The 27,347-nt window shown below is 43.0% G+C and overlaps 5 protein-coding genes across 12 annotated transcripts in view; 4 read left to right on the top strand and 1 right to left on the bottom strand.

Moving 5' to 3' along the window:
* Positions 1-13,637, top strand: part of tnrc6c1 (trinucleotide repeat containing adaptor 6C1) — a 42,941-nt gene extending 29,304 nt beyond the window's left edge. For 2 of the 5 annotated variants that reach the window (XM_058050380.1, XM_058050379.1), the window contains 8 exons: positions 79-240; positions 324-500; positions 1,336-1,485; positions 1,757-1,867; positions 2,315-2,533; positions 3,511-3,584; positions 3,656-3,795; positions 3,880-13,637. In XM_058050380.1, the coding sequence (XP_057906363.1) occupies positions 79-240; positions 324-500; positions 1,336-1,485; positions 1,757-1,867; positions 2,315-2,533; positions 3,511-3,584; positions 3,656-3,795; positions 3,880-4,255 (1,409 nt within the window). In that variant the 3' untranslated portion in view covers positions 4,256-13,637. The remainder of the gene's footprint in view (positions 1-78; positions 241-323; positions 501-1,335; positions 1,486-1,756; positions 1,868-2,314; positions 2,534-3,510; positions 3,585-3,655; positions 3,796-3,879) is intronic. The other 3 variants (XM_058050377.1, XM_058050375.1, XM_058050378.1) reach the window with 3 other exon arrangements.
* On the bottom strand, positions 9,710-12,761 carry LOC131103819 (uncharacterized). The gene is made up of 4 exons (XM_058050390.1): positions 12,713-12,761; positions 12,283-12,648; positions 11,319-11,425; positions 9,710-11,227 (listed from the first exon to the last, which is right to left on the bottom strand). The coding sequence occupies exons 1-4, from the start codon at positions 12,759-12,761 to the stop codon at positions 11,012-11,014; spliced, it is 738 nt and encodes a 245-aa protein (XP_057906373.1). The 3' UTR covers positions 9,710-11,011.
* Positions 13,638-14,784: 1,147 nt separating the features above from the next.
* Positions 14,785-17,333, top strand: LOC131103816 (zona pellucida sperm-binding protein 3-like). Its single transcript, XM_058050383.1, has 10 exons — positions 14,785-15,183; positions 15,242-15,357; positions 15,418-15,521; positions 15,673-15,847; positions 16,038-16,155; positions 16,219-16,301; positions 16,367-16,524; positions 16,584-16,739; positions 16,979-17,089; positions 17,144-17,333. Exons 1-10 carry the CDS (start codon positions 14,818-14,820, stop codon positions 17,311-17,313), a joined length of 1,557 nt encoding a protein of 518 aa, XP_057906366.1. The 5' UTR covers positions 14,785-14,817; the 3' UTR covers positions 17,314-17,333.
* A 1,118-nt stretch (positions 17,334-18,451) lies between these two features.
* LOC131103818 (zona pellucida sperm-binding protein 3-like) lies at positions 18,452-22,142 on the top strand. 3 transcript variants are annotated; one of them, XM_058050389.1, is made up of 9 exons: positions 18,452-18,770; positions 18,967-19,267; positions 19,441-19,556; positions 20,784-20,875; positions 20,943-21,120; positions 21,534-21,651; positions 21,732-21,817; positions 21,880-21,989; positions 22,048-22,142. In XM_058050389.1, exons 2-9 carry the CDS (start codon positions 18,986-18,988, stop codon positions 22,104-22,106), a joined length of 1,041 nt encoding a protein of 346 aa, XP_057906372.1. In that variant the 5' UTR covers positions 18,452-18,770; positions 18,967-18,985; the 3' UTR covers positions 22,107-22,142. The 3 variants fall into 3 exon arrangements, with proteins under 3 accessions (XP_057906372.1, XP_057906371.1, XP_057906370.1); XM_058050388.1 differs by having other exon boundaries at positions 18,726-18,886; XM_058050387.1 differs by lacking the exon at positions 18,452-18,770 and having other exon boundaries at positions 18,834-19,267.
* A 587-nt stretch (positions 22,143-22,729) lies between these two features.
* Positions 22,730-27,330, top strand: c15h17orf75 (chromosome 15 C17orf75 homolog). Of its 2 annotated transcripts, XM_058050384.1 has the most exons (10): positions 22,731-23,059; positions 23,223-23,297; positions 23,486-23,611; positions 23,687-23,820; positions 23,898-23,953; positions 25,095-25,214; positions 25,642-25,706; positions 25,765-25,904; positions 25,979-26,082; positions 26,153-27,330. In XM_058050384.1, the coding sequence occupies exons 1-10, from the start codon at positions 22,917-22,919 to the stop codon at positions 26,360-26,362; spliced, it is 1,173 nt and encodes a 390-aa protein (XP_057906367.1). In that variant the 5' UTR covers positions 22,731-22,916; the 3' UTR covers positions 26,363-27,330. The 2 variants fall into 2 exon arrangements, with proteins under 2 accessions (XP_057906369.1, XP_057906367.1); XM_058050386.1 differs by lacking the exon at positions 23,223-23,297 and having other exon boundaries at positions 22,730-23,059.
* Positions 27,331-27,347: the final 17 nt, after the last annotated feature.

The following is a 27,347-nucleotide window of genomic DNA, read 5'->3' as shown; positions in this document are numbered from 1 at the left end:
GAGTGGGATCTGACCTGTTGTGAATTTCTCTCATCGTTATGGAGCTTGTGCAGTTAAATTTGTTGTCATTTTCTTCAGCTGGACTGAATACAAACATGAATGTAAACTGCATGGAGGTGGGTCTGTCTATGAAGGACCCACCCCAGCCTCAGTCGCGCCTGTCGCAGTGGACGCACCCCAACCCTATGGAAAGCCTCTCTGGGAGCTCCTCTCCTTTGGAGCCCAACCTGAGCAAGCACTGTGAGGAATAATCAAGAATGAGAAGCAAGTTTTATGTATTTATATTCAAAAGTCAAACCAAAACCTGTTGTTTTCCCTTTTAGCTACAAACCTGGGCCCCCCTGGTAAGCCTCCTCAGCTGGATGACTCTTATAGCCCCTATAGCCTGATGTCCAGTTCTGAGTCTCCTTCCAGCCCCCTCGTGCCCCCAGACAGTTGGGGGCAGGGGAAGGGCAGCAGTGACAAGATGGCCAATGGGACCAACATCAACTGGCCACCAGGTACCATACACTTCCCTGAAGTTTTCTCTCCCTGAGCTGATATTATTACTGTTATGGAATAGAATATACATATTTTTTTACCATTGTCATGATCCCCTTCTACAATGAGATGAAAAGTAGTGCAGCACAGACGTGTAAAATATAATACACAGTTCTATTCTTATTGCTATTATATTCTTTATTATATATCCATCCATCCATTTTCTATGCCGCTCACTAGGGTCGTGGGCATGCTGGAGCCTATCCCAGCTGTCTTCGGGCGAGAGGCAGGGTACACCCTGGACTGGTCGCCAGCCAATCACAGGGCACATATAGACAAACAACCATTCACACTCACATTCATACCTATGGACAATTTGGAGTCGCCAATTAACCTAGCAGGCATGTTTTAATGAAATAATTAATATATAATTATATTGTAACATATATATATATGTATATTGTAATAAAATGAGCAAGGTAATTATTCCATTTGACTACTTTTGATGTATGCAATGACTTAATACCCAGTGCTAAGAGGAATTCAACGAGGGCGACTTAAACACACGTAACCAACCACTGCTGGGAGGCAACCCACGTTGACCCTGAACCCTGACATCACTTCCTGTCCGCCTGCCACTCAACTCCCCTGGGGAACGCATTCATAGCAGCAAACATGCGCACAAGTCTTATTTACTGAGACTTATTTACTCGTACTTTACTCTATATTGGGTAATTCTAATAATGTTAAAAATTTTATTGAGATGGCCCTTGTCTCTAACTACAAAAATATACTATTTTATAAATAAGCAATCTTAGTTTAGGAAAATTCGTAATCATTTGTAATCCTTTGCAGAGTTCTGCCCTGGTGTACCCTGGAAGGGTCTCCAGAATATTGACCCAGAAACCGATCCTAACGTGACGCCGGGTAGCGTCCCAAGTGGGCCCACAATCAACACAAACATTCAAGATGTTAACCGCTACCTGCTGCGAGACAGGAGTGCAGGTGAGTGAAGTATTACTTGTTGATTGAAATACGTGAACAAGTGGTCCATGTGTACTGCAAGTGCTGCCACCACGGAGTCTTCCTTTTCCTCTTACTCTTTTGTTGTCCATTTTTCTGACTAGAACTGCTTCTGCAATCATTGTTTATACTCTGTAATTTTCTGTCCTCAATCGTATCATTTCCAGTGCATTTTTCCTTTATTCCATTTTCTCTCTGCTATTTTCCCCTATTTGTTTTTGTCTTATTTGTTTGTGCGCTGCCATCGGCTCAGGCTCTTCTCCCACTTCATCTCAGAATGAGGCTCTGCCTCCTTCCTCTGATTGGTCAGTCAGTGCCTACACTAGCTCATTCAGTCTGTCGTCCCCGGAGACAGACGATACAGGTACATGGTTCACCAATAACCCCCTCCCCTGTGTTGCGGTGGATAAATTGCAATTGCAAAACAACACTATCCTTTCCTTCCCTTGACTGTAATATCTCACTATTTACTGGAGAGCACACCTACCCTGCCCGTCAAGCCATTTCATTTGATTCAAAAGGACTCACGAGATTTGCCATCCTGCCAGTTTTCCTCTGTGCTCACCCCCCTACTGTGGTGTTGATTCCCCCCTTCACCAGCTTGTGCATGGGAAAACAGAACAGCATAACGTTCTTTTATTTGTACTGTTTAACCTACCCATTTGTTGTGAACATGTGGCGCATAAAGGTGATCACGTACGTTTTTTTAATGAGGAAAATAAATGGAATGTTTAAGCTGAGATATTGCAGGAGCTTCTCATTCATATGTTTCTGGAGTTCAACCCTTTTCATCTTATCTTTTCCCATGCAGGTAAACTGTCAGAGATGAAGTCCACTTGGTCTCCAGGGCCCATCTCCCACAGCCAGGCCTCTTTGTCCCATGACATGTGGAAGGTTCCACAGGGACCCCGAAGCAGCACCACAGCCCCCTCCCGCCCTCCGCCTGGCCTCACCAACACCAAGCCATCCTCTACTTGGGGAGGGAACTCTCTGGGTCTGTCCCAGGGATGGAGCAGCTCTTACACCACTGGTACAATTTTGCGCTGTTCCGTTTGTATTTAACTTTAGGTGTATTTTGTTTCTCACATGGGAAAATTGTGTTGCGTGGATGTTTGCGGTGGGCAAGTGCATTTCGTTGACTATTATGTTGCTTCCAATTTAGAAAAAAATTCTGCATATTAGCTTGTTTGTGTCGATGGGCTCACATTCCTTATTATTAATATTCCAACACAGGAGCTGTACCATGTGGCTTTGCAAGCATCTTTTTCCCTCACGTTACCTTGCATTGCTCCCTACATAGCTCCACTCTTTTGCTGTGTGTTTTGCTGTGTTGTATGCTCGCTGCCTCCCCTCACAGAAACAAAGCGACTGTATTACTGATATAAGGTCCCACTCTCTTTACTGTTGAAGCACAACCGTATAACGCTTCAAGGTGCTGAACCAATACATAGAGTGAACCCTCTTTCTGCCTGTTTGGAGGCAAGAGACAAGGAAAACAAACACACTTGCACATGATAACATATGGAAGCCGACAAAATTATCAAGTTCATTTTCGAATTATCGCGAGATGTTTTTTTTTTTTCTGAACAAGAAATCTTGTCACGTTTCAATTTTGCAAGATACCCGACTACACACACATGCAGTTGACCCTCGTTCATAGCAGTTAATTGGTTCCAGACCAGACCTATAGGATTCAATGTTAATAAATAGAATACTTTAGTAGTTACAGCATAAAAAAAATTGTTTCTAAACACAGTTTGTAACATTAGAGCCCTGCAGACATTGAGTAACACACTGACACTCCTCTTGGAGACACACTGACACTACACCTTTACACTCCACAGTTGTTATTGCCAGTGCTTTTTCACACTGTGCTCATTAGCAAAGCCTGCTTTTGTAGACCACACTCCTGCCGACAATAGAGACTTGGTGGTTATTTGTATAGAAACACTGTATATACAGTAGTCTAAGTCGGCTATTTTTTTCTGCACTCTCCATTTTCTGTAGCAGGCACCACATGGAGTACAGACAGCTCCACCAGGACCAGTAGCTGGTTGGTACTGAGGAACCTCACCCCACAGGTGAGACTTCAGGAAGCTTGCCATTACTGCCCACTATAAAGTATGTTGTAACGTCACCCTCTCTGCGGCAGATTGACGGTTCAACTCTGCGCACACTGTGCATGCAGCACGGCCCTCTCATCACATTCCACCTCAACCTGACACAGGGCAATGCTGTGGTGCGCTACAGCTCCAAGGACGAAGCTGCCAAGGCTCAGAAGTCCCTGCACATGTATGTCTTTGTCAGGTTCAGGGCCAACAGATACCAGAGTAGTTGCCAGTGCTGTTAATCTTCTCTGTGCTCCTCTCTGCCCAGGTGTGTGCTGGGGAACACTACCATTCTGGCAGAGTTCGCCGGAGAAGAGGAAGTGAATCGCTTCTTTGCACAGGGCCAGTCACTCGGTGGGACGACCAGCTGGCAGGCCACTCCAGGAACCAATCAGACGAGGATGGGCGGGTCCGGCTCCGGAGCCTCTCACCCCATCGGCCACACCCCCCACTGGAACAACAACAACAATGGCAGCGGAGGTACCAGCGGCACCAAGGGTGGCGGAGAGCTGCTGTGGGGCGGTGTGCAGCAGTATTCCAGCCTGTGGGGGCCCCCGAGTGGAGAGGAAGGTCGGGTCATGGGGAGCCCCAGCCCAATCAACACGCTGCTACCTGGAGACCTGCTGAGCGGGGAGTCCATGTAAGGACAATGGAGCAAAACAAACAACTTTCAAATCAATACGGAGATAATCAGCAATGGAGTACCCGTGAAGGTGAAGGGAGAGACGAGAGGAGTCCTCACAGCTCGTCGCCTTCCTCTACTCCTTTTTCTTTAGTTTGTTTTTTGAGGAAAGTCGCAGTGTTGAGCTTTTACACTTGGAGACACAGGAAGATGTCTTTTCATTCAAACTTTTTACACAGGTGAACTCGCCGAATGAAATGAGCTGCCATCTTTAACTCTCGCTGCCTTTTTGGAGGCAATCATACTGCACCTCAGAGACCTGCAAGAAGGCATCATTCCCAAAGTTATTAAAAAAAACTGTCAATCAGAGCGCTGGTTGTTATTCCTCGGCTGTTCCAGACTCTCAGCACTAATATTGGCCTTAACCTCGTTCCCCCTGTTGCCCTGCTTCCCTCACTCACTCTGTCAGTGGGTGGAGAAGCATATGGACACTTGCACACCCTTATCTCTGAGCCAGTGAAATTCGACATGGGGAGTTCATGATGCTGCTGCGGCCTACTAGAAAGCAACCACAGCTCCCATCTACAAACAGTGCTTTTATTTTGTCTCTTTTTTTTTTTTTTTTTTGCAAAGCAGATCCCCTCACAAAACACTCTCAAAGGGAATGATGCAACTCTGTTCGCCTTGTTCAAGCCATTTATTTTTGTAGTGTATTTTTTTTCTTGCTCTTCTTGAAGCATTGCAAACAAATTTAAGAAACGCTATTATTCAGATGTGTTAGGGGCTGGGCTTTGGGGGGGGGGGGGGGGGGGATTACAGTACAACATGAACCACTGCTATTACTGTGGAGCTGTAACAACAACAAATCGATGCACCTCAACTCGTCTCGCAGTTTGGTCTGGGACCTTCTCACTGCTGTTGAAAACCTCAAGACCGGAAAATCAGCACCCCCGTTCCCTTCAACCCCAACACCCCCTTTGTCACAACAACAACAAAAACATTTCAAGTGACGTGCAATATAAGCCACAACAGACTGTAACCGTCCATGCTCCCTACTGATGACCATAAGAGAACCACATTGAACTTCTATGTGACCTATGTGCAGCGCCACCCCCAGACTTACTGCCACTAATACACCCCCCCTCCCCCAAGTGTGCGTGTGCATGCGTGCGTGGGCTTAGGAGAGTAGCAAGGTCATTCACTTAAAGCACTTCTCAGCAGGCGACGTGTGTGTGAATGTGTGAGAGAGTATGTGTGGATGGAAGGCATCAAACCAAAATGATGAAAGAAGCCTGTTTTCCTCTTCTTCTTTTTTTTTGACTGAAATGCGTGTAGAGATGTGAAAGGCTGCTCTATCATAGCACTTAACAGGAGCCACCTACCCCTCACTGTGCCCCCATTCTGCCGCCCAGACCCGACCCACACCCTTCAATGGCGGCTCAAGCAGAAGCAACACTGGCAAATAGAAAGTGACTGACTGCTATGTGGCTTCAAACTTATGGATGTGAAGATTTTTCTTCTCTTTTTGTTTTTTCCCCCCTCCCATCCCACTCCACTCTCCCAGAATGAATATGGTAGCAAAGATGATGATCCGATTGGGGGGGGAGGCATGTGTTTGTTTGTTTGTTTTTTTCTCAAATGAAGCCTTGTTTTCTGGAGAGGCGTGCCACCCCCACCAGCCAGTCGGCGTCATGGCGTGGCCACTGAGTGCCTGCCTGCTGCAGGGTGCAGTGCTCTGCAAGCAGACCTCACCCCTGACCTCACCACCACCATGCTGACACTTCCCACATGACTTCCCTCCTCTTCCTCCAACTCTTTTGTGTTTTGTGTACTACTACTAATACTACTACTGCTGCTGCTGCCCTCAGCAACCTCCACTTCCACTCTTGACATGGAGGCATTTTTTCAAAGTTTTTTTTTTTTTTTTTGCCTATGTGCTTTTTGTTGATGTTCATTGACGACACCTATGTCATGGCTTTATGCAGTGTTCAGCCCCCCCACACCCACCCCACCCGCCCGTGACACCTCCTCAAAAGCTCCGCCGCCCAGCTGTGTACCCACTTCGTCTCTCCGTCCAGGACACGCCACACTGGTGCTTTTCTGTTTCACCTCTGGGAGCACTCAGTTCCACTCGGAGCCGCCTCCACTGAGAAGCAGCCTTCCATTTCTATGCAAAAGGAGGTGTGAACTCGCCGCCATTGCCACCAACTCCAGACCCCCCCCTCTCCTCCTATCTGCCAAACATCACAGCTCTCTCTTTTACTACCAAGGCAGCTTCCCGTCAAAACATCTCCCACCGAGCTTGGAGGCGACACCTACTGCAGGCACGCGTGCTTGGGGAACTTCTTCAGTCCTGTGCCAACTGACATCCAAATATCAATATCTATCAAATGAGGAGGAGAAGGAGGCCCCGACAAACTAGTGGCCATGCTGCTTTTCACAGGAGAAGGAGGAGGCGGTTATTTGTGGATGGGGGGGGGGGGGGGGGTCCTTGTATGTGTCTGTGCACTGTTTATGGGTCACATCGGGTACATCTCTTTTTAAATAACCAAAAAAAACCAGGATCTTTATCATATTTCTTTTATGTGTTAGAGCACTCCAAATCTGAGGTTCTGTTTTTCTGTTGAGGCCTCCAACCTGAAGGTGGCGCTAATCCGCCAATCACTAACAGGAACACATCTCAAGTTCGGTACCAAGTCTTAATAGTTTTGTTTTTACGTGTGTTCTCTATTCCAGAGTCACTCTTTCAAGACTTGTCATTGAACGGAACAATCGTTAATGCCTGTGTTGTTTATTATTTTATTTTGGATGTATGGATTTCTGTTCTGTGCATTTACTCCACACTGGACTTGAATCAAGGAACCGGGCTAGCGCTGGAGGGACAGGGTCGTCGGGACTCAGAGGGGCATGTTTACACGACAACGGGATTTTTTTTTTGTTTTTCTGAATAGTTTCTCATGCAGGCAATAAGGTTTTTAAAGCTATCGTCAAAACAGAACAACTAAACACGGGAAGGCCTAGCAGTTAGCATCCTTCCGGTCATGTCCAAAAGCATATTTTTACTATTCCAAACGTGTGTATTTATGTTGAGAATGGTAACACTACATGTGTATTTAACTATCGTCAGTGGAACATAGGCGTGTATGCTCATATCTTTTTTAGATATACAGTCGGCCCTCGTCTCTTGGCGCTTCGAACATTGCGTCGTCATTCTATCTTGGTTTTTCAAAAATGAATTTGCTGTTTCGTAGTCGACTATGACTAAAACTAAGCACATTAAGCCATTGTTACATATCTTTGGTTTAAAATAAGCATTTCAAGAATTAAAAAAAGTACAAATACAATTTGAACTGTAGTCTATACTGGCCACGAGGTCTTTACAGTAACACACCAGACTTTATCTCTGTCATCATCAATTATGCAGATTTCAATTATCATCACAATAAATGTCCACAAGACATTTATTGACATACGAGTCTCGGATTATATCTACTATATTGGCTATGTGACTGTAGGGGTGTTATCGTATGTCTGGAGGGCTCTAATCATAACAATAACTGAATGTAAAAGGTTGTAAACAGATATTCTTTGCTCTAATTACATGTATATTTGGTTTATAAATACCCAATTAAGCGTGATAAACAAGGGATTACTGTAAACCTAATGTCGGCAACTTTAAAAACCTCCAATTGTGAAGCAACTGCAGTTTTTCCACTCAAAAGATGCAGTTGTGAAATGACATTTTTCTAATACAATCGTAGTGTAAACAGTCCCTCCTGTGCTATTCTGAGCAACAACACTTACCAGCCCTGCCCCCTTTTCCTTCCAACTTGTGTAGGAGGTCAAATGTGCCCCCCCCCCCCCCCCCCCCCAACCAACAAAAAGTTACAAAAAGGCGACTTTTGCGTCACAATCATGGATCACACATAAGAGTTGCATTCGCCGGGGTGGAATATGCACATGCTAGTTTCTCCGCATTATAGACGCGAGTGTGTTTTTGTGTATGTGTGTTCCATGCCTGCACCCTCCCTCTTAACATTGACAAGATCATAAACATATCAGACAAATAGAAAATAATGAAAAGAAATACTTGAATCAAAAAGAAGCGCCAATAATGTACGTAATGTGAACACTTTTTGTAGTTATTATTTTGTCTCCTTCATATACTTTATTTCCAATTCAAAGAAATTGGGGGACTTTAAAAGGCAAAATGAACACCAGAGTGTTTGCACAAGGCTGCTTGTACTGTACATGTGTATATGTGTGCGTGTGAATGTTTCCAATAATGTGCGCAGACAAGTGTCGGCCATGTTTTGTTTTTTGTTTTGTTTTGTTTTTTTCAACTCAGTATTGTTGTGACTAGCCTCTATAGCGTTGCACTGAGTGTCCTCATCCAGCTAAACCCAACGACATGACACAAGTACCGTGGGGGCAGACGGTGTACATGTTTACTCAAGGACTTTAAAAAAAATGAAATAAATAAGTGTGTGTTTTGTTTTTAAATGTAATGTTTATCTACCTTTAGTGGCTTTCATTGTGGACAATAATCCAAGGAAAGTATGGATCATATTTGAGTATTGCACCATTTTGCAGACTATATACCTAAAAGAAAAAACGACAAAAAAATAAGACATGTATAAAAAAAAAAAAAAAAAAAGTATTTGACAGACCTGTGGCCATAGTTTTTTGAGGGGTTAGAAGGATTTCTGCTGTCTGAGGGCAAAGGTCAAGACAGAGCCTCGGCTCACCTCAGAGGTGCCTACTTTTTTTTCTCTCTCTCTTTCTCCTCTCCTCTTTCATTCATGTCATTGTACCCACCTGGCCACTGACAGTTTACAAAACACTTTTGTTTCATTCTGGAGTTCCAAAAGAATTAAAACAACCAATGGGAAAGGGGTTTAAAGAAAAACAAAAAAAGGACAAATGCTTCCATTTTTCAAAGTGCAACACTTCACAGAATGAAGATTTCTTGTGCTACTTTAAGAACTCTGGGATCCAACAGCGTTGTCTTGTTCTGTGTTTATGTTGGACTATCTGAAGCCTGTTTGTTTTATGTTGATTCTATATATTTTTACTTTATACAAAAAACGAAGAAAAAAAAACAGGACAAAAAAAAAAAAAAGACAATTGCTCACTATCTTGCACACACATGAAAACGTGGATCTCGTCTCAGGAAGGCCAGGGTTCCAGAGTACCAACTCCACATCATTTTAATGTACATTTTTATTATTGAGAATAATCTAAGCACTGAAAGTTATGGATTTGAGAAGGAGGAGCAAATACCTGTCGTTTTTTTAAATCCGTAGCAGTTACGTAATAACCAAATAATGGACTTTAAATGGAGTGCTTTATATATAAATATATATATATATACACAAATATATATATATACAAATCTATATATTAAAAAATTGCTTTACATTTCAAAATGAAAACAAATGTGGATTTTGATTGTTTAAAAAAAAAAGAGAGACCGTGAATAAGATGATGCAAAAAGCTGTTTTGTTTTGACCCTTTCTTGTGTTTTTTCTTACTGAGGTCCCATCCTGACTGAATCAGGAGAGTCGTGCATTATTATCTTACCTTCTTTCTCTTGTCGCTCATGAAAAATATGATTTGTGTGTGTGTGGAGGATGTTTGTAAAACAAGGTTGTAAAGGAACATGAAACTATGCACAAGTGTTGGAGGAGCAGAAGAAGGCGATTTCATGGCCTACACTGACTGTGGGCGATTTATTGCAGGGGTTTTATGGGATAGGGAGGGAATCCAATATGGTTTTATTTTTATTTGGCCTGATTCCGATCGTGTTACATCGCCATGCTGTGTATTCCTAAAAACCAATGAGCGTCTCACTCTAGCACTGTGGGATTCCAGCCTGTCACCCTCAAGGTTTTTAAGGGGTTTTTTTTTTTTTTTTGTGGGGTGGGGGGTTATCAATGGGTGTTTGGAATTAGGGCTGCTTTTTTTGCCTTTGCTTTATGGTTTGGAATATTACAAAAAAAATGTCTGTACTGAGATTTAATGAAAAGTCAGTGGCTTGTAATGGTTTATTTCTCTCTCTCTCTCTCTCTCTCTCTCTGTATATCTTTCTCCTCATAGAATGTGATTGTTCAAAAATGACATGCACCGAAACAAATGTTTTCATGAATTATGGAGCTTCTTTCAGATATTAATAAAATAGCAATTTTTTTCTCGGCTGTTTAAAAGAAACGTGCACTTTCTTTTTGTATGCACAACACACCCAGAAACTAGTACTAATACAGAAAATTGCAGGAATTATATTGATAAAACACCAACGCTTTCATCATGAAATAAGTACATTTGCCACCAAGTACAATACAGTGCTTTAGTCACGGGACATCGTCGACGCCTTTTTGACCACCAAAGGCTGCCGTAGTCACAGGAACAGGAAGTCACAGCCTATGTAAGCTAGGTAACGGGCATACTATTTATAGAATATTACATATATATGTCTCTACATATATATGTTTATCTATATATATATATATATATGTTTAAATACATGTATATACATTTTGGACCACTTATTTGTGTCACAAAACCCAAACTTGAGTTATAAGAGCTTCGTGACAGTGAAAGAGAGCGGGGAAAGCTAACTGACAGCACAAAAAGCACTGCATTCTGGGACTTGTAGTATCAGCGGTGAGTAAAAACTACTTTAAAAGCTAGTTACGATTTCTAAATATATGTTCTAAATGTAAGCAAAACTTTCGTTGGTGTTTTTGGAGACGCTAAATCGGTTGGGTCTCCACTTCAATCACGCTCTGAGGGCGATGTGTCTGGGGCAGGCATAGCAGTTGTCCTGTGGTTGTTTTATGGGGGCGTTAGCATACAATGGAGAGGTGACCTCCTCCAGGTGTGAGGGCACTTCCTGCTGATACGGGGGGATTATTTCGGAGTGTTGCTGCTTCCTGGCCATTTCCTCATAAACTGGAAAAGCAGCAGGTGCACTCGGGTGGCGCCTTGTCTCAACCTTAAAAAAAACATACAACTTGTGAGCTATCAAACATTGAAGTCCAGTTGACTTGACTCAATAGCAGAGTGCACCTTTTTGACCTACTTACACATTTTTTAATAGCGAGCCACACGACCACGATCAGAAGGAAGCAGGTCACTGAAAAGATGGCTACAAGCAGAGGGGGGTAGCTGGAAGAGCATTGGCAGTTCCTCCCTGCACAAAACACCACCACCAGTCCTCCCAATTAAAATGTCACCATTGTGTAGAAATATTAATACTATCAGTCTTTTTCTTTGGGTTTTGCCACCACAGTAGGATACCAGGGATGGGGAAGAGCGATAATGTGACGATAACCATAGAACATGAACATGGCTAAAGTGACAATACTGTATGTTTTATTATTTTTCTGTTTAATGAAATCATCTACACTGGAACCTGTAAGGTGGTTGATGTGATTTACTGTGACACATAAACAGGAGTTTTACTTCTGCTTAAATTGCTCATTCACTCTTACTGTGTCTACTATGTTAAGTAATATGAGCGTAAAGCCATTTAAAGCCGCCATTACATTACACTGATGAGACCATAGCCACTTCTGGAAGTACACTGTCCACTGCTGACGTGTGACTCTATATTATCTTATTTCTGTTTAATATGTCTTATTTTCTCTGATTGTATCTACTATATTGGGTAATAGAAATGTAAAGGTGACTATAGGGGTGTTATACCATGTCCAGAGGGCTCTTGTAATGTTAAGACCAGTATTTAGAACATTTTAAACAGGTACAGGCAATTTTATAAGTAGCATTTTAGATCACGTTCCGTTCCTTTTTTTCATTATTACTCTTTGGGCGGCATAGCTATTTTATACTGAGCAGCCAGGACATAGAGGAATGTACCATGTTACCACATCGCCATTGCTCATCACATTTTCCCTCTTCGCTATCACTGTTCCAGCTCACAGCTTTACATAAAAACAGATGTGCGTACATCACCAGCACGTCCATTTCTGCTTCTATGGTCATCATCACATTTTTAACAAGGAAGCTATACAAGGAAATAGTTGTTACCTGAGCCGTTAACCAACAGGAAGAGCTGCTGAGTGGTGAAGGAGTTGTGCTGTGAAGTCTTTTCTCTGTAGAAGCGCTGGCATACATACAAGCCCGAGTCACCTGGTTTCAAACGCAGCAACATCACCTTCACCTGTGAGGTGTTCCATCCTCCAGACACCTGCAGGCGCCACTTGTTGTACGGGTCCAGCCTGAGCTCGTCGCTTTCTCTGCCGCCGCCACGTGGGAGCATGGACAGCAATGTGGTCTGTGTGTGTCCTCGGCTGTGGTACAGGTGGAGGCTTGTTAGACCTCTGTGGTCCCCGTGACAAGAGAGCTCCAAGGACTGATTCTCGTTCAGCTGCTTGAAGGTCACATCTGCATGTGCTGCACGCAAACAACACTGACATGAGCCATAATGGTCATTATGAAATATCAGCTTCATTCTTACCCTCTAAGAGCTGAACAAGGACAAGAAGGAACTCAATGCTGGTCTTCATGTTCTTCTGGCTTAAAAACACACTAGCATTAAACCACAGACAACCTAGTCACAATGGGCCTCCTACCACTTCCTTTATTCATTGTTCTTCACCAAGCAGGAAGACACCACCGCCACAAGTCTTGATAAAATGCTTCTTCTGCACGCTACATGCTAGCACTACCTGTACTCCACTCCTGTTCCTGTGTTAAACATGTCATTTTAGAGGCAGATTCTAGTCCAGTGGCCAGAAGCAACAAAAAAGTTTCCTCCTGTATATTTCGTGTATCACAACATATCTACCAACATACCTTAAGTGCAGGCTTGTTTTTTTACCTCCACAAAGTGCAGCACAGAGGTTTCTTTTTGCCCGTGTTATCCTTCTGTGTTCAAAATAACTTGAAAAGTTGTGAATGGGTTTGGATGAAATTTTCAGGAAATGGGATATGGAAGAACTGACTCAATATTTTGGGGGTGATCCAGATCACTGTCTTGATCCAGGGATTTTTTAACATTGTGAGATCGGACCATTTTTTGCGTCTGTGCATATAACTCCACAAAAGATTGGTCAGAGTACTTGTTTGGGACGTTTAGCCATGCTTGGTGTTAGCATGATAATGTTACCATATTAGCATTGCGACCATGCTAATAGTAACAGATTAGCATTTTTAGCCCTTTTCATGGGTAGATATATGTGTATATGAACACTTAGCATTAGCACATTAGCATTGCGAGCATGTCAACATTAGCAAAGTAGCATTTTTACCCATTTTCATAGGTTGACACTATTATGCTGGGTGAGGACATGCGAGCAGGATGAGCATTCACACATGAGCATACTAGCATTTTTTTCGATTTTCATGAAAATGAACTTTTCATGCTAGTTGTTAGCATGCTAACAATAGCATGTTTGTGCTCATGTTGCACATGCTTACATGCATTAGCATGTTAGCATTGCTAGCATTCACACTGAGCATACTAGCATTTTTTTTCGATTTTCATGAAAATGAACTTAACCAGACCAGCCATCATGCTCAGTGTCAGCATGCTAACATTACAATGTTACTATTCTTTAAGTCATTCTCTTCCATGATATGTTTTCATGGTCAATGAATCTAAAATATAGATAAAATATAGATAAATCCTCAGTGCCGTGCCATGTCTCCCAACTGTGTGTGATTGTGTGTGTGTTGTGTGTTGTGTGTGTCTAGTATGGAGGGTGGGAGGGGCTTTCTTTGTAATTGTTTTCTTTTGAATTGTGGTAATTGTTTTTAATTCTGTAAAGCACTTTGTGTTGCATGTCCTTACAGGAAAAGTGCTCTACAAATAAAGTTGATTTGATTTGATTTTTGATTTGATAAAATACATGTCGGACCAATATTTATGTTGTAAATCACAATACGGGGGCAACCATGGTGCTAGCCAGAGGTCCGTGCTCTCTGAGTGCTTTTCTATCTTTTATTGGTGTTTTTTGTGTCCTGCATGTTGTGTTTTTACTGGTTCAGTTTGTAAAATGATTTAATTCAAGTCATGTAATCATTTCTTGAATATGTGTATACTGTATGTATTGATATATAAATACAAAAAAACAGATAAGAAATTCATTATTAAAACATTTAATTACATGTTAAAATGTGAAAAATATATAATTAATTAAAACAAATGACAAATAAGACATTTAAATTACAGTATGTGAATTAACTGATGTATTGGGTATTAATTTATATAGTAAATACAAAAACACTAAACAACAAACTAACAGGTCATAGATATATTAATTAATACAACCTTTAATTGAAATTAAAAGTTTGTAAAGGTTCAAATTCTCAGTCTAACCTAATTAGCTACCTTGCTGATGTCAGATCTAACCACAGTTAGAGGTTAGGTTGATGACAATAAAAAGGAATGAAAAGATCCATCCATGAAAGAAGTGCATTTTCAGTGTTTCAAGTGAAGCAGGTGTAGTGTGTGCCATCAGTGTGGAATTGGACTCAGCTGAGCAGGATGTCACCTGATTGTCTGCACAATAAAAAGGTACCCAGCTGAGTAGTTGCCAGTGTGTGCTGAGGCAGATTGTGATGGCGCCTTTTCCCGCCAATGTGTTGCGGCCCATTTTCATGCTCTTGGCTACATCTTTCTCTTTTCATGGGGGTGACGCTTTTCAGCAGGATCATGGCGGCTACCGCCAGGCGGCCTCCAAATATGACGCTAAAGAGGCTCCGATGGACCAGCGGCGGCCTCTCAACACTGTCAGTGTAACGTGCCACCCGGACTCCCTGGAGATTCTGATCCAAGCAGACCTGTTTGGAGTTGGGGCACCCGTCTATAGCTTTGAGTTGCACCTCGGGGTTGATCACGGTGAAGACTTCTGTCAGGCCGTCCCGTTCTCAGAGGGCCAGTACAGGATTCTGGTCCGGCTTCTGGACTGTGGCACCAAATACTGGGTAACAAACATCCAACATAAACCAAACCTGTTGAAACCTGAACCTGTGCTGTCCACAGATGACTGAAGATTCTCTGGTCTACACCAACCTGCTCATCTACTCCCCTGCACCTTCTCCAGATGGTCTGATCCGAATGGATGAGGCCGTCATTCCAATAGAGTGTCATTATGATAGGTATTTTATTTTTAAATGTCTTCACACGATGTGGTTCTAGCATAGTCTGGTTCTCCTCAGGCGCTACAGTCTGTCCAGTTCATCCTTGGCTCCCACATGGATCCCCTTCATGTCTACACAAGCTGCAGTAGAAACACTCGACTTTAAACTCAGAGTTATGACAAGTAGGTTCATCTTGGACTATTTACACTGATCGTAGTACTAAATGGTTAATCTCATTTAACATGAGGTATAACATCTAGACGCCAGACTATGGTGTGCTATGAGGGTCAAATATTAGTTATTGAAGGGCATATATTTTATTTGACCTTGCAGATGATTGGCTCTATGAGAGGAGCTCTAACGTTTACTACGTGGGCCAGCCCATCTCCATGGAGGCGTCGGTGCGAGTGGGACATCACATGGGGCTTCGTGTGTTCCTGAGCAGCTGCGTGGCCACACTGCAGCCCGACATCCACTCGGTGCCCCGTTACGTCTTCATTGAACATGGGTGAGCACCTCAGAACTAGCATACGTATCCTTTTGGACGCTTTATTAGGTACATGCTAGCGCTGGGACATTGTGGTTTGATTTTCAATATGCATGGAATACATCAAACTATATTACAATAACAAACTACAAAACTTGATTCTTGGTTTGAGTGACATGCAGGAATGCTGACTACTGCTTCTCTTGACTAGGTGCCTGCTGGATTCCAAACTTCCAGGATCCAAGTCTCATTTCTTGGTCAGGACCCAAGATGACAAGCTCCAGTTGGTCATTGATGCTTTCAGGTTCCACAATGAGGACAGAGGAGAGGTTGGTGCATCTAGTGAATTTGTTTCATACGCGGTTCCTAAGATGGCCACTTCCTGTCTACAGCTGTACATCACATGCCACATGAACGCAGTACCGGTCAACGATGCCGAGGTTCCCAACAAAGCATGCACCTTTGTCAACGGGAGGCAAGTATTGGCTTACTTTTGCATGAATGAATACAAAGTGCGGGTACATTTATTTTCCTTTTTAGGTGGCGGTCAGCTGATGGAAACGACTACTTGTGTGGGTACTGTCAAAGCCAAAGTGAAGTTGGCCAAGCCCCCAGGAAGCCCGCCAAGTTTGGGCCTCGTGGCTTCAGCAAGCTGGATGTCTCTGAACCACAGTGGAGGAGCAGACTTCCTGCTGACGGTATGGTATCATGTCCCATGATGCATTTGGGGCAACTTCAACACCGTAATCTATTCCAGTTTGGGAAGAGGAGCAGAGAGTGGGTCCTGTGTTGGTTCTGCCATCCAAGAAGAGTTGGACTCTTTCTGAGGAAGAGCTGCCTCCAGTCCTGGAGAAGATCAGCAGGCCTGCTCTGTATGGCAGCCAGTGGAAGAGCGGCCTCAGCTACAGGAAGGGTGAGTTTATCGTCTTATTTACTTGTCATACTTTCTTTCCAGGCAGCCAGTGGAGATCCAGACAGCAGTGCTTTGCTAGGCATTGATTTTGAATGGGTGTTTCTCACCAACTTTGGCTCACTTGTGGCTTATTGTCCGCTATGATCAAAAACAAGAATGTTTTGAATGCAATGTTGACGGACTGAAACATGCCAGAAGTGGAAAGTTCCCTCCTGCTAAAGTGTGCTTCCACGTTTTAGACCTGAAGAAGGGACTACTTCCTGGTCTGTTCACATCAAACCAGGATGAAGACCTGACTTTTGACGACGATGAAGACATCCCACTTGAAGAATTCCCAAGCGAGCTAAAAGGTAAACAAGTGTTCTGTCACAACTTGACCTGTGATAACATGAGTCTAATCACAGATGACAAGGATGAAAGTGGACCTGTTGAACCAACGTTGATTCCAGAGGTTGGACAGGAAGACAACTCTACACTTGGCACTGACCATTGGCCTGTCGCTCAGTCAGAGGATGTGACTATACTGTCTAATTCAACTGATGCGCCGTCTGTCATCAATGACCCCAAGAAATAAACCTTTGGAATGTGCTTTCATACTGACTGCTAAATGTTAACATTTATTTTCAGCTTGGTTAAAGTTTGAGTTACTGTAAGCAAGTGAGAACTGAAAGGATGGAATGTGCCTGGGAACAGAAATTTGACTGTTTGCTAATTCAGTTTGACTTTTCTCAAACTTAATTTCTGATGGGCTTCAATGCAACATACTATTGTGCTATTTAAAACGTGGTACGTGTTGCTAGCGTGCCCTTTATTTCATTGACCAATCAGGAGTAAGCCCATTGAACTCTGCCTAGTAACAAGTGATAACCTAATGGCGTGACGTACATGGAATTTAAAACCTTCACATGGCATCAATTTTAAAGATTTCAGGATTAAGTCGGAACAGGTTGTTGCAAAAGGTGTACATTAAGGTATGGGATACGTCACCCAAGCAGTGAAATTTACAGCGAAGTTCCAAATTCATACATAAATTTAGCAATTTCATCGCGGAAGCACTTTCACACAATTACGGTGAAATGCAGTTTACGGTCAGTACCCGGATGTTGCGCTCAACAGGTTCAAATCAAGGACTTGAAGTGGGTAGCACGCCATGATGGTAAGCAAGGCGCACAACGTGTACAATAGATATTCAATTTCTGGGCTGCTTGTGTATATGTTATGGACTGTACGTACACTTGAATAAAATATTTACAGAATATGTTTAAAAGCCATTACATTGCAGAAATATGGCCATGTCGATGTCACACCAGAGCAATATTATGCAAAACCTTTTCGTTTTTTCCCCCTTCCATAGCGTTAACATGCAAAATACTATATAATTAAGTGGAAGTATTTGCACAATGCAACATTTCTTTTAGTTAATACATTTCATACGCTATAGCCCAACTCATCACTGATTTGTCATGAATTCAACTAATGACCAGTGGTATGCATTTGCGTTTTTATCGCACATACCTGTCTTTGGGAAACCTGAAAAGTTATTGGCCCAATTAACGGTGCCTAGTACATGCTCCCAAATGTAATGTTTCTGGATTCTGCTCACCATCATGGCGGACAAACCTGCGCACGGCCGGCATACTACGGAAGTAAATAACAGTCAGCCAAATCGGCGACATAGAAGAGGCGGCCGCGCTAACTCGAGTGGCTGCAATTATTTCTGACATTTCTTTTGAAAATACCAGTGACTCTAAAATTGGGAATCCACTCTACGGTTTTAGGTGTAATGTTTTTAAATTCACATTCACACCGAGCTAATCGAAGGTCGTTGCGCTTCGATTTCCGAACTGTAGATGTCGCTAGGGACTGCTAAACAAACGAATAATACAACGTTTATTAGCTAACGCTAAAAACAATGCTAGCAAGCGGATTAAAATCAATTTTTATTACAGACCCAGGCACATATAGACATATAATATGTTAGCTGGCTCTTCATCTACTTTGGAAAGGCACAGTGATTAAATGAGCTAACAGGTATGGAGGCTGATGAGTGTGAACCAATCAGATGAAGTGATGCTTAAATACTTCCACCTGTCCTCCACACGTGACCTGATTTCCCAAACCCTTCATTGTATTTGAGTTACTCTGAGGTTTCTTCATGATACATCAACACAATGCTGGCAATCGTTCTGTCTGTCACGCTGCTGTTGTCCCATTCCTTTGCCATCAGAACCTTAAAGGACGGACCCATGATTGACAAAGATGGCCGTGAGTATAAATCTTCCGGCATCAGCGCTGATAAGGACGACGCAAGTGATGAGACGCAACCCGTCCGCGTGACATGCACGGAAAGGTCAATGATTGTCCAGGTGAAGGCTGACCTCTATGGACCCAAACACGTTGTGTCTCCCGGGGAGCTTTTTCTGGGGGGTGCTGAGCATTCAGGCTCCAAACCGTGTCAGGCACTTCCTGCTGGAGACGCTGAGTACATCGTTAAGGCTGGACTCCAAGAGTGCGGCACCCAGCTATCAGTAAGTATCTCATATTGGAAGACGTTAAAATAACGGTTAAATACTGGAAGATACCCGGTGGGATACGCTGTGGTTGGCTACAATCATGGCTCTCATGTGACTTATTTTTTGGCTATAGGATATTTGGTGTAACCCTAACCATAAAGTTAAGTAGCCTGCCTTTTTTTGTCAAGCTGTCCGACGATTCTGTAATCTACTCCAACCATCTGATCTTCTCACCTCTGCCCCGTCGCCATGGCATCACAAGGATGACCCAAGCTGTTATTCCCGTTTCCTGTCACTATCAAAGGTAACACACAGGATACATATCTAACTATATCACCCATTATCTTAGTAACTGGGATTATTAAACGTTCCTTTCAAAGTGAATAAGTGTCTAAACTGGCGTATATTCGTTTCAGTATGTGTCACACACAGCTAACACTACAAGCCCCATCATGCACCGCGACCTCTGTAGCTGTCTGTAGCTATCCCCGCTCCGTTGTTGGCGGTAAAATTACTAGTTAGCCGTCCTCTAGCTCATTTTAGTTAAGATAATGTGGTGCTTTTATGACAGACATTTGTGGGATTAAAACATGTTCCAGTGCCTATTCTGTAAATAGAATTGATAGTTCAGTACAAAGCCGGTTAGCTTACATGGTTGGTGATGTGGGTACGGCGGCCTGTCGGGGTCAAAAATTGTTGCAAAAGTGGAAGTAATGAGCGAGTTACTAACAATAACTCGGTAATGAGTGAGTGAGTTGTTGTTAGTAACTCAGTAATGAGTGAGTTGCTGTTGGTAACTCAGTAATGAATGAATGAGTGAGTGAGTGAGTTGTTGTTAGTAACTCAGTAATGAGTGAGCGAGTTGCTGTTAGTAACTCAGTAATGAGTGAGCGAGTTGCTGTTAGTAACTCAGTAATGAGTGAGCGAGTTGCTGTTGGTAACTCGGTAATGAGTGAGCGAGTTGCTGTTGGTAACTCGGTAATGAGTGAGCGAGCGAGTTGCTGTTGGTAACTCGGTAATGAGTGAGCGAGCGAGTTGCTGTTGGTAACTCGGTAATGAGTGAGCGAGCGAGTTGCTGTTGGTAACTCGGTAATGAGTGAGCGAGCGAGTTGCTGTTGGTAACTCGGTAATGAGTGAGCGAGCGAGTTGCTGTTGGTAACTCGGTAATGAGTGAGCGAGCGAGTTGCTGTTGGTAACTCGGTAATGAGTGAGTGAGCGAGCGAGTTGCTGTTGGTAACTCGGTAATGAGTGAGTGAGCGAGCGAGTTGCTGTTGGTAACTCAGTCATTAGTTAGTAACTCCACTTTTGCAACAATTTTTGACCCCGACAGGCCGCCGTACCCACATCACCAACCATGTAAGCTAACCGGGTTTGTACTAGTCTTTATAACGGTATATTAAAATGGCCATCCAAGCGATTAGTAAATATGTACCATGTACTACCTCATGTGTCCCTTAGAGGTTGAATATGTTTCATTGAGCAAATTGTAGTGGTTGATATGCTAGATTCTACTTCTAGTGTGTCTGCACAGGAGACACATTGTGAGCAGCCACTCTCGGAAGCCTCCTCAGATGATCTCCATGTCTCCAAAGACCTCACCCTTCTCGTTGAAGCTGATGTCCGGTATGGGAGGACTCCACGTTTTCCTCAGTCGGTCTTTAACATCTTTGTTTCCCCCATACTGCTGCAGATGACTGGACAAGGCAAAGGCTCTCCAACGTCTTCTACCTTGGAGAAGTCCTCAACCTTGAAGCCTCCTACAGCAAACCCGGTACACATCAAAGATGGCTCTTTATGGATCACTGTGTTGCAACCTTGTCTCCAGATGCAACATCAGTGCCCAGATACTACTTCATTGAAAACAATGGGTAATTAATCATTTAATGCATCACATGTATTTTAGAAGACCACTGTAGTATCTGGCACATACAAACAGTAATGGTAATGGTTTTATTTCATGTGAACATGCATTAGATTACAATTGAATGCATCCCATAATCAGTTCACAGTTCCACATGTCCAAAAGGAGTAGGAAGAAGCAAAGCTTATTAAATCCCACCCCTCCATCTGGTATTTTTACAATCAGTAACTGTTACATTTGTTCACTTCCTATTTTTATTTTTACCGAAGTACGAGGTGATATGACCATACAATTACATAATCGTATGTAAGTACGATTAGTACGTAACTTACATTGAAGAAAATATCTGTTTTTGAGACGTTCGGGGATCCCCTGGCAATTGCCTTGTTTTCGTAATGGTAAGCCCACCCCTGCCCTCAGGTGTCTATCCGACTCGAGACTGAGTGGCTCAAGAAGTCACTTCCTGTCCCGGAAGAGAGCGGATGTTCTCCAGCTGCGGCTTGATGCCTTCCTGTTTCGCCAGGATGAAAGGAACTCTGTGAGATGACCCACTAATGATTTGCAACAAGTCAGAGACTGTTTTTGATCTTTTTTTTTTTTAAATTTTCTTCCTCTTAGATCTTTATAACATGTCAATTGAAAGCCAGATCAGAGATGTGGAGCAGCAGCCCTGTCAACAAGGCTTGCTCTTATGTGAATTCAAGGTAACACCTTTTTATGAACATTGGCTTTAATTCAGGAAGCACCTGAGTTCTGTTTTCATTAGATGGAAAAGCGTGGATGGGAGCGATGACGTGTGTCGCTGCTGTGAAAGCATCTGCAGCCCGAATCCCCCAACATGGAGCAATAAGGATTTAAGACGTCAGAAGCAGAAAGGTACAGGCTAAATTGTTTCAGTGCTGCAAACATTGTATTGATATTATATATGTTTCAGGTTCCAGTACATGTGACACCATCGTTCTGGGGCCTCTTGTGATTCTACCCAACAAGTAGCCAAAACGTGGCCAATAAACAGTTTTATTTGGTTCTAGTATTGTGTTTTGGGGTTTTTTCCCCACCTTTCTGGGTCCAGGAGGTGGAGGCAACCTCATCGGGAGGCCGGGCGGGAACCCAAAGTGGTGATTTTAGCCTTTTTGTCCTGTGCAGACTGGTTGCAAAATCTTATATTATAGCTTCTACACGGCTTTAAATATGCAAACTTGCCTTACCTTTTTCTAGTGGTTTCACAAAACTAATGCAAATAATTATAAATAATAAATAAATAATAAATTAAATAACAGTCTGTCTAGTTGTGTACTGTACATACAGTAGGTTTATGGAATTGCAGTTTGTCCAACTCCAGCCACGGCCACAAGGGGACAGTAAAACATTTCTGTATATAAAATAATTTAAATGAATGTGGAACGTCATTTTGTATATTAATATGACATTTGATAGAACGTTATTATCTTTGAGTATTTTATGAAACGATTGATTCGTTTATCGCAAAATAGACAATATGAAATGACAAACAGATTTATTAGATGTATAAACCTTGGTTTTATGTTAGGAACTATACAGCTGTGACGGCTTGTTGAGGTAGGACATATTTCAGGACGTACATTTAGGACGCATGCGCGTTCGTCCCTTTCGCGGCAGAAAGTGTTTACGTCTCCCATTCCGTTGGATTGTTGCTAAAGTCTAGCGTTTGCCTTTTAAATAACTACAAAAAAGCCGATACCTATGTCAACTCCCGTGCTGTTAAACGACCAGATATTAAACTGACTAGTTTAATGAACGAAAAAAAACGACAAGCGAGGAAAAATGTTTACATCCCAAACGTCGTCATTCCAGGATTCCATCGACGTGGAGGAGAGGGATGACTTTGACAGCGAGGACATTTCCGCATACAACCAGAAGGTTCAATTGAACTGCTATTATGCCATCTATTTATATCAGGGCACAAGGTATCCATCTTATACTATCATATTATTTGATATTTCTGTGCATGTTCCTTCTTTGCAGCCAGCTCCCTGTGTTTTATGTATGTTGTTAACCTTGCTGTGTTTCCCCTTCGTCTGCAAGCAGTGCATGAAAACACTAACCAGGTGATGAATTAAACTGTCATAGATCTGAGGCTACTGAGGAAAGTGTGTCTTGGAACCAGAGGCGAGCAGACTCCACAAGCAGTCAGGAGGACTTTAGGTAACACAGGAGTTGTCCTGTTCTGCTGCTTTCTCTCTCGGCTTCACATCCACAGGCTCCCATGGGAATCAACATGACATTTCTGCCATTCAGCATTCTCCATCTGCTTCCTGTTATGGCTTCAAACCTCCTCACTCTTGCTTGTATCCATACTGACCCCCCCTCCACTCTGCCATCATTCCCTACAGCCTGACTCTGGTTGACAGCAGCCTGCCAATGGAGGCGGAACCGGAGCTCCGTACATACATCTCCAGGAGGCTGAGCAAAGGAGCCCTGCTTGGGGGCATGGGCAACATCGCCACGGTAGAACTCAGGTGGGATATTATTACTTTCATCTGAGAACACTACTTATGAAATGTCCCACCTTAAATGCATCGTTCTGTCTCCAGCATTCCAGAGCAGGCAGTGGGCTGCTATTGTTGCCTCCTAGAACAGGAAAGATCTCCCGAACAACCTGATGCAGACGGCAACGGATACGTCATCTGCTTCCTGGGAGGCTCCGAAAAAGGACTCAACTTATATCCTCTTTCTCACTCTTATATGCGTCATTAATGCTCATCATATTTGGCACTTCAGGTTCCTTGACTGCACGCACATATCGGCTGGAACTTGATAAATACGTCCAAGGCCTACACAGCAGCCTGCAAACCCCAGAGGTACAGGAGGAGAGAATTATTTAAATACATACAGTAGACAATGGATGCACCTTTAATTGTATATACAAAACATCTTGTTAAAGCACCTTCCTGCTGGAAAATGTTGAGTGAATTGACTTGTTAGACAGCCCCCCATGGTGGATTCATAGCTGGAGTACTTTTTCGCATGCAGACGGTGCCACCAAACCACCTTCTATTGAAGTTATTATTCAAATAAATACTAAATTTAAATATGTGGTGGTACGGATGCCTAACTGGGACTAGATGGGCATGTACTGGTATTCTGTACCAGTGTTGAAGGGGGCTTTTTCCACTTATCCGATCCATTAACATAGTTAGAATGTTGTATTATCATGTTAAACGAGTTTTAGATAATTAGGTTTGTGCATTTGGAAGAGAGCCCTGTAAGAAGTTTGTAAAATGAGTGTAATAGGTCACCTGTAAAAGGGAACTGCACTTTTTGGGAGTTTAGCCCATCATTCACAATTTATTTCTCTTTTCTGTGCATTATAACACAAGAAAACTTATTAATATAAGCTAGCTTACAATGTACATCATTGGGATAAACCTATTGCGACTACGTAGCCCTCTAAAAAAACCCTTAAAACCCTTATGCTAGTTCCATCAATAGCAGCATAGAAACAGCACCAACACTTACTATGTCCACTCTCATTGGGATGGCTGTGTCTTCCAGCACAAGACGTGTGCTCCAGTCCTCAGGTAAAAAATGCTGACAGAAAACGAGCATCTTGTGGAGTCAAAATTGAGAGCTAGGTGTCCACTCTTCTGTTTGTGAGTGACACTAACATGAACCGCTTGCGAGGCGTTGTGTTAGTCCACCAGATAAATATTGTTTTCATGTTAGCTGCTACAATAATAATAATAATATAATTGTAGCTTGGTTAATATACAAGTCCATTATGTAAATAGGACACTGTTTTTGAAGGGTTTTTGTGAGGGCTTTGGCGTCAAAATACGTATTTCCTATGAAGTCCATTGTAGCTAACTAATATTAACTCATTTTCTTGTGCCAGAATGCACAGCAAAGGGAAAGAAATGTGTTCATATTTTCACTAAGGATTGGGAATGACGCCCCCCTTGACGTTCCCCTTTAAGAAAACCCATGTATGGTTGTCCTCAGCTGCAAAACCTGGAGACAGAGCTGCGTCCCTACTTGAGCCGCTGGTACGAGGAGTCCGTCATGCACATTTACCGTGTGGTGCAGCTGGTGCAGAGCAACATCAGCTTCCTGTTGCATGCGGTGAGTCATGTTGCCATATTTGAAACTAGCTTGCTGATTGGTGCTTTTTCAACTATTTCCAAGGTCTTACACAAACATGCGTTTATTGTGTGATTTCGTTATGAACAAATGGATTCATAATTTTTCTAAATTAATGTTTTGATTTCACACTTTATTGGTCATTAAAAATCTATAATGAAAAAAATACATCAGAGGACAGCTATGAAGAGCTCACCTACTGTGCAGTATGTGTATGTCAATGACGAAGCAATAAAAATTGGGGGTATGGTGACCCCTGACCTGCCCAGCATCCCCAAACCATAACTGTCTACTGTGCAGTTAAAATTGAGGGGCGACTGATCCTCTTATTTATCTATTCAGTCAATTTATTTGAGCTGTACTTGAAATCCACATTGCCTTCCATTTTGCCATGTCCGTCCTTCATCAGGCTCTGAGTCACAGCCACGTGGAGGTGACCAACTCAGACGAGAGGACGAAGGCGGATGTGTCGCGGTGAGTGGACGGTGTGTTGTCGTGCATCCGCACGCTTGACTGTGTCGTCGCTGCTCAGGTTCATCAAAGCAGCCAGCCTGCAGGGTCTGGCTCAGCAGGAGACCACAGCCGCCTCGCTGTGCAAGGCCATGTCTGAGGACGCGCACTCTGACCTCATGATTGACTGCTCCGAAAGCCCGCCCACACTCACCAACACCAGTACGTCGGTGCAAGCGTTACTGCAACATTTCCTGGAAGCGGTTGACTCGATGTCTTATATTTTGTCTCCACAGGAAGTAATCGTTTCTGCGATGACTGGAGTCAGGCTTTTCTAAACGCGGCAGAACGTGGAAACCCTTTCCTGCTGCGACAGATCCTGGAGAACTTCAAACTTAAGGTGGAACAACTGAAGGACGAGATTAGAATGAATCAGGTGTCCTAAACCTGTTTCCTTTCGCCCCCTGCAGGCCATCCAGGACATGAACAGCCTGAAGCGCTTCGTGCGCCAGGCCGAGATGAGCCACTACGCTTTGTTCCGTTGCTGCCAGTTCCTTCAGGGCTGCGGCAACGGCGACGTGCTGCTGCAGAACGCTCGGTCCGAGCACAGCGACCTGCCCGAGGCCTGCCGCATCATCAGTGTACTGGAGGAGTTCCTGAGGGAGCAGGAGCAGGCCTGATGCCTTGGCTTTGATGGCATCATCAGGTTAGACACTAGCATACTTCCACACTACATAGATGGACATTAGCTTTCTTTTAGGGTGCAGTACTTGGCTAACAGCAGTAGGGGCGCTGTTGAGCTACAGCTGGTTTGTCTAATTTAAGATCATGGTCAGCTATGATAATTGATGCATAGACTTTAATATTAAATCTAAGAAATATTAATTGAAAATGAAATACTTAGGGTGATTTGATCTGTTACTGGTTAAATGTACTGGATTGGATCTTGTAGCTTGTACTTTTTTCATAAAAGTTTGCCCACCCCTGCTGAAAATGCTAATTGTAACATTGTGTGACATACCTCAAGAGGCGCAACGGCTGTAACGTACTGTAGCACATTAGCTAGCCTAGCACCACCATCATGACAGCTGTGTGGGCTTTGCGTGCGAAGTGAAGTAGCAGAGTTTGTATGACGCAGCCGTAGCAGCATTGGACATTTGCAGAAGCACCACGTTAAGGAGTTTGTAGAATAGTTAACTGGTGCAAAGAAAGCTGAGCAGCAGCAAGTCATTCCAATCTCCTGAAGTATTGGCAGTCACAACAACTCCATTTATCTGTGAACCCTAAAGTACATTACTGTCCATGACAAGAGGAGCAGGTACTGTACAGTGTGCCATTGTACATTGGCAAGTGGATATATTATTTGTCTAAGTTATAATTATTTAAATTATGGTCAACATCGCAACTCATTTTTCTATGTATGAAGTACGTCACTGTACACTGGGATTTAAAGATAGCATGCTCCTGTCTTAGATTTTGAATAGCCTGACACTACATACTCTACCAAACACAAAGGAAATAGTCACCTAATTGTGAAGTGATGTGTACTGTGAAATTGATATTTTACTGTTGTGAATCAATGTAAAAACTGGAAATGTACAGTATGGTGCCTCTATCCTACAGCCATATAATAAACATATACAACATATGCACTTTGTTTGATAT

This window comes from Doryrhamphus excisus, chromosome 15, assembly GCF_030265055.1.
Source record: "Doryrhamphus excisus isolate RoL2022-K1 chromosome 15, RoL_Dexc_1.0, whole genome shotgun sequence".
In the NCBI taxonomy this organism is placed as follows: Eukaryota; Metazoa; Chordata; class Actinopteri; order Syngnathiformes; family Syngnathidae; genus Doryrhamphus; species Doryrhamphus excisus.
This window is presented reverse-complemented; position numbering and strand designations above follow the sequence as displayed.